Source organism: Pteropus vampyrus, unplaced genomic scaffold (genome assembly GCF_000151845.1).
Source record: "Pteropus vampyrus isolate Shadow unplaced genomic scaffold, Pvam_2.0 Scaffold446, whole genome shotgun sequence".
Taxonomy (NCBI): domain Eukaryota; kingdom Metazoa; phylum Chordata; class Mammalia; order Chiroptera; family Pteropodidae; genus Pteropus; species Pteropus vampyrus.
The window spans coordinates 155,379-160,827 of record NW_011889227.1 but is presented as its reverse complement, the minus strand read 5'-3'; the positions used below and the strand labels follow the sequence as shown (position 1 = coordinate 160,827).

Here is a 5,449-nt window from a genome sequence, read left to right as displayed (position 1 = left end):
ACCCCGTCTGCCTTCCTTACTAGTGACCCATGTCCCCTGAGTGCTCAGCCCAGGACCAGTGGGGGGCAGCCTGGAGAAGGTGCCTCGTCAGGCTGGAGAAAAGAGACAGACCTGTGGGCAGAGCAGATACCGCCCCAGCCACCTCCAACTTGGGCCAGCCTCCCACCCTCTGGGGACTATGTAGGTCCCCTCAACCAGGATGGGGAGGGATTATTGCTTCCCAGGGTGCGCCTGTCCATTCCAGGCAGAAGAGATTATGCACTTAGTTCAGGTAGGGTAACCAAGGCTTGCGGACGCTCAGGGACCTGCCTGCGTGACACGGCTCTGGCGGACCAGGCTTCTTCCCGCCCAGCCCAGGGGCTGTGCCTCTGCCGGCACTTGCCACCGCCGCCCCCTTGCGTTTCTTGCTGCTTCCACGCCAGCAGCCCCAGGCCAGGGGTCCGAGTCCTCGTGAGAGGGCACCGACTCTGCCATTCAGCCCTCAATGCTGCTGCCACTACTGCGGGCTCCCCAGCTTCCCCATGGCCCCCCAGTGACCCCCCAGCCCCTCCTGTCAGCCAGGCTTCGGCCCCTTCGGGCCCCCCAGCCTGTCCTGCACCCTGCGCTTGGGCCCATTGATCAGGAATGGCTGGGGGGCTCCTAGCTGGGAGGGAGGAGGCAGGAGGAGGACTGGGAGGGGGAGAGGGAGGCTTCGCCACGTCACAGCCATCCCACCTGCCCTCCTCCCGCACAGCGCCGCGCCTGGAGCTGGCCGAGCCCAGCCAGTGGCCTCAGACGGCACGGTGTGCGGGTGGCTTGGGGAGGGAACCCTGCACGGCCCAGAGCCTGGGTCCCCACTGCAGAGACCAGGTTCCGGGCTCCGGTGGAGAATCAAGACCTGAGCGATCCGGGAGAGGAGGACGGTCCTGCCAAGCGCCCGGGAGCGGAGCCGTGCTGCCGAATGGACCGGGAGACCCGGCGCGGCTGACCCCCCTCTCCTGTAGGCAGGGGCCCCTCGGGTGGCGGCCACGGCACCGGCCCTAGCTGAGCAGGGCTTCTCCAGGAGCTGAGCGTCCAAGCTGTCCCCATGGCAGGTAGGGTGCGGGCAGCTGAGGCAGCCCCGTGGGTGGGCTCAGGCTTCAAGGTGAGTGGGGCAGAGCAGGGACTAGGCATGGGGACAAAGGAAACCCCACTGGTCCCAGGCCCTGGGCAAGAGGGTAGGGCAGGGGCATCCCAGGCTGAGGCCTCGGATCGGATCCAGTCAGGGTGGGGATGATGGACTCACAGCCACCCAGGTGCAATTACAGGGTGCCGACAGGCGGAACCGTTCCCGGGAGGGCAAAGCCTTGACGGTGTGGGGGGCCTTGGGCCTGTCTCCTCCTCTGTTCGGGCTCCGGCCCTTGCATATCAGCAAAAGGGCTGAACAAGACCTGACTCGATGCCTATGGGAAATTGTCACCTCCTGATCCTGAGGGATGTTGGCTTTCAAAGGGACTGGGGAGAGGACAGCCCCCTCCCAAGAGTTCCTCTGGGCTCTGGGGTGGGGGTGGGGCATTGACCGGAATGGGCAGGAGGCTAATAGAAGACTTGGGAGCCAGTGGCCAGCCTGTGAAGACCCCAGAGCCAGAGGAGCCATGAACTTCTTCCCTTGGGGCCCAGCACCATGGACCCTGGGGGCTGGCATCAGTTATCCCATGTGGGTGTCATGCGGCAGTTGCCCATCTTATGGGCCGGTCCCAGGTGGTGGAGGTCATCCCCTATCCACCATTCATGCAGCCCTGATGTGGCTCATTACTGAGCATTCCCCTCCCAGGCCCCAGGAACGCCACTTCTCCCACGTGGTCCTGGGCCCCACACTCTCACCAGGCACCTACGCTGTGCCAGCTCTGACCGGGTGCTGCCCGTCTGTTAGCTCATTAGACACTCTCTCCCGTCTGTCTGTCTGTCTGTCTGTCTGTCTGTCTGTCCATCCTTCCAAAACTCCATGGTTTTACCAGGCCCTTGGCCTCTCCTGGGACTGCTGGAAACTAATCGTCTGTTTTTCAGAATTTTTTTTTTTCCATTTAAAAATTTGTAATAGTGTAAAATCTACATGAAAATGACCATTTTGACCATTTTTAAGTGTACAGTTCAGTGGTGTCGAGTGCATTCCCATTGTTGTGTAGCCATCAATTACCACCATCTCCAGGGCTTTTTCATTTTGCAAAACTGAAACTTGCTGTCTGCTAAACACTAACTCCCTCGCCCCCCTCCCCGGCCCCTGACACCCACCATTCTCCTGTCTGTCTATGAATCTGACAGCTCTAGGGACCTCCTGTAAGTGGAATCATACAGCATTTGTCCTTTTGTGTATGGCTTATTTCACTTAGCAAATTGGCCTTAAGGTATAAACACGTGTCAGGATTTCTTTTTAAGGCTGAATAATAATAATGAATTACGTGTCTGGTTAGAGCACATTTTGCTTGTCCGTTCTTCCATTGAGGGACTCTTGGATTGCTTCCACCTTTTGCCTATTATGAATAATGCTGCTCTGAACACGGATGTACAGATATCTGTTCAGGTCCTTGCCCTTGATTTTTCTGGGTCTATATCTAGAAGATGCTGGATCATATGGTAACTTTAAGTTTAAATTTTTGAGAAACCATCGTTGTGTTTTCCATAGTGGCTGCACCATTTCACATTCCCACCAACAGCACACGAGGGTTCCAATTTCTCCACATCCTTGCTAACTTTTATTATTTTGTTTTTGTTATTGTTTTTTTGTTTTGTTTTGGTGCCAGCCGCCCTTGTGGATGCAAAGTAGTATCTCACTGTAGTTAGGATTTTTCTTTTTAACCAGAAGGGTAGAGGGTGGCAAAGCTTCTGGCCAAGTCTTGTGCTGGGAATATAGATCAAAAGACAGGATTTTTAGAAAAAATTGAGGAGGCCAGAGCTGAAAGATGGCTTCTGGCAGCAGGATTTGGGCAGGTTTTTGAGGTCAGAGGTGGATGAGAGCAATTCGTCATAATTCAGGGCATCTCCTCCCAGCTCAGCTCTCTTGAAGCAGAACCAGGCAATGGGGTCTCCATGGAGCCGAGAAAGAATTTCCACCCAACCCCCACAACTTCACGTGCCCTATCATCCATAACATGTGTCACTTATGAAGAGTCTACTGTGTGCCAGGCCCTACATGTGTCCTCACGAATCCTCACATCTGCTCTATGAGGCAGGTATTAAAAACCTCCTGTTATGGATGTGGAAACTGAGGCTCAAGGAGGTGAAATAATTTTCTCGAGGCCCCACAGCCGCTCGATGGCTCAGAGATTCCCTGGGGAGCCAGACAGGGCTGATCTCCAGCCTTCGGGAGCTTTAAGTCAGCCTTTACCTCACAAGGTGATGCTGAGTCAAGTTAACTGTGGGAATACACAGGCCTGGCAGTCAGGGAGGGCTTCCTGGAGGAAGGGGCACCTGAATGCAGCCTGAACGATGAGAGCTGGCTGGGCGGAGTGGGGGTGGGTGAGGTGAGCAGGGGCCCACGCTTCTGTCCTGTCTCCCCAGCTTTTCTCTCTGCCAGCCTCGGGGTACTTGAACCCTCGGAGACTTACACCCTGCCCATGACCAGGTCCAGCTGGGAGCCCCGGCTGGTTTCTCCATTTCCATCATGCCCTTCCACCTGCTCCGCAGGGGCCCAAGCCATGGCTGAACCCACTGGGCAGGGCCCCAAGAACCCACGTGTGTCCAGTGTGACGGTCCAGCTGGAGATGAAGGCTCTGTGGGAGGAATTCAACCAGCTGGGCACAGAGATGATTGTCACCAAGGCAGGCAGGTGTGAGCAGCGGGTGGGGGTGTGCGTGTGTGGCGGGGGCAGGGCCCAGGCCGGAGCCGTGTTCAGACTGTGGGCCCCGCCCTCCTGCAGGAGGATGTTCCCCACCTTCCAGGTGAAGATCCTCGGCATGGACTCGCTGGCTGACTACGCTCTGCTCATGGACTTTGTGCCCCTGGGTGACAAGAGATACAGGTCTGGGGGCCAGCCGGCAGGGGGAAGCAGCTCAGACCTTAGATGCTAAGATGGGGAAATCAACACTTAGCTACACTCTGGAGAGGCAGGGGCCTGTCGGAACTGTCAGAGAGGCCTATCCTGGGACAACAGTGGGGAGCCTGGTGGCAACAGGGAGCCCAGCCCAGGGCAGCCGACGGTCTCAAGTGGGAAGTAGGCTAGCCTGGGCAGGAAGAGTGGGCTAGCCCAGGGCAGCAGAACTCAGGGCCCCATGGCAACCTTGGAGCCTCAGGCTCCTCATGTGCAAGATGGGGACAGTGCATGGGGACAGTGACGGCCCCTTTGTCCTGCCAGTCGTGGCTCCAGGTGGGGGCGGCCGATGAGGTGCCGTGAGGTGCAGAAGGGGCGCCCTCACCGCCTCACTCTCCTCCCCAGGTACGCCTTCCACAGCTCGGCCTGGCTGGTGGCGGGCAAGGCGGACCCGGCCACGCCCGGCCGCGTGCATTTCCACCCTGACTCACCGGCCAAGGGAGCGCAGTGGATGCGCCAGATCGTGTCCTTCGACAAGCTCAAGCTGACCAACAACCTGCTGGATGACAACGGCCACGTGAGGCCCGGGGTCCAGGGCCAGGGGCTGGTCCTGCTCAGGGGATGCTGGGGCCTTATTGTGACAAAACTTGGAGCTGGGGCTGGCTGGACCTTGGTGCCCGGCACCCCCGCCCGCTCCTGATGGTCAAAGCTGGGGTATTGAGCTCACCTGGCCAGGGGCTGGACAGCAGAAGCGACTGTCCACCTTTTGGGGAAGTGGGCTGGGGTGTGGGCTGGGGAAGCGGGCAGGTGGGGAAGTGGGCTGTGGTGTGGGAATGTTCTAGCAAACACTGTCCTTCTCATGGACGATGTTCACTGACGCCCACCACGAACCAGGCCTGTTGTAGGTGCCAAAACACAGCACTGTTCACACTTCATCAGACAGACAAAGGCCCCTAGCCTCATTGCGCTCTCATCCTGGGGCAGGGGCGCATGGTAAGCAAGGGACGCAGAAGACACAGAATGTAGTGTCTCAGATGGCGCTAAATGCCCGGAAAAAAAGGACCTATGGTCAGGGGCTGAGACGGAGATGGCCATTCCTTTCCAGGAGCCCAGGAAGCTGCCGAGGTGGTATTTGAACAGGGACCCGAGGAAGCGGAGGAGGGAGCCTGTGCGTAGAGGAGGGGGGAAGCTGTCTCAGGCAAGGAAAGAGCAAGTGCAAAGGCCCTGAGGCCAGAGAATGCTGGGCGAGTTGGGGGAACTACAAGGAGGCTCCCTGTGTGGCTGGAGTGAAGCGAGGAGGGGAAGGGGTTTGGGCAGAGGGGCTGAAGGTGGCCAGAGCTGATCTGCAGGGCCAGCTGGCTGCAAAGAGGAGCCTGGCTTTTACTCTGTACGGGGTGGGAGTCACAGGAGGGTTCTGAGGAAGGGGCGACATGCGGTGTCTCACTGGAGCTGGTGTGTGGAGAA

At 58.4% G+C, this 5,449-nt stretch overlaps 1 protein-coding gene across 1 annotated transcript in view; it reads left to right on the top strand.

The window, feature by feature from the left end:
- Positions 1 to 5,449, top strand: part of TBX10 (T-box 10) — an 8,528-nt gene that overhangs the window by 556 nt on the left and 2,523 nt on the right. The window contains exons 2-4 of the mRNA XM_011381630.1: positions 3,517 to 3,784; positions 3,875 to 3,976; positions 4,391 to 4,562. Of these exons, the coding sequence (XP_011379932.1) occupies positions 3,517 to 3,784; positions 3,875 to 3,976; positions 4,391 to 4,562 (542 nt within the window). The remainder of the gene's footprint in view (positions 1 to 3,516; positions 3,785 to 3,874; positions 3,977 to 4,390; positions 4,563 to 5,449) is intronic.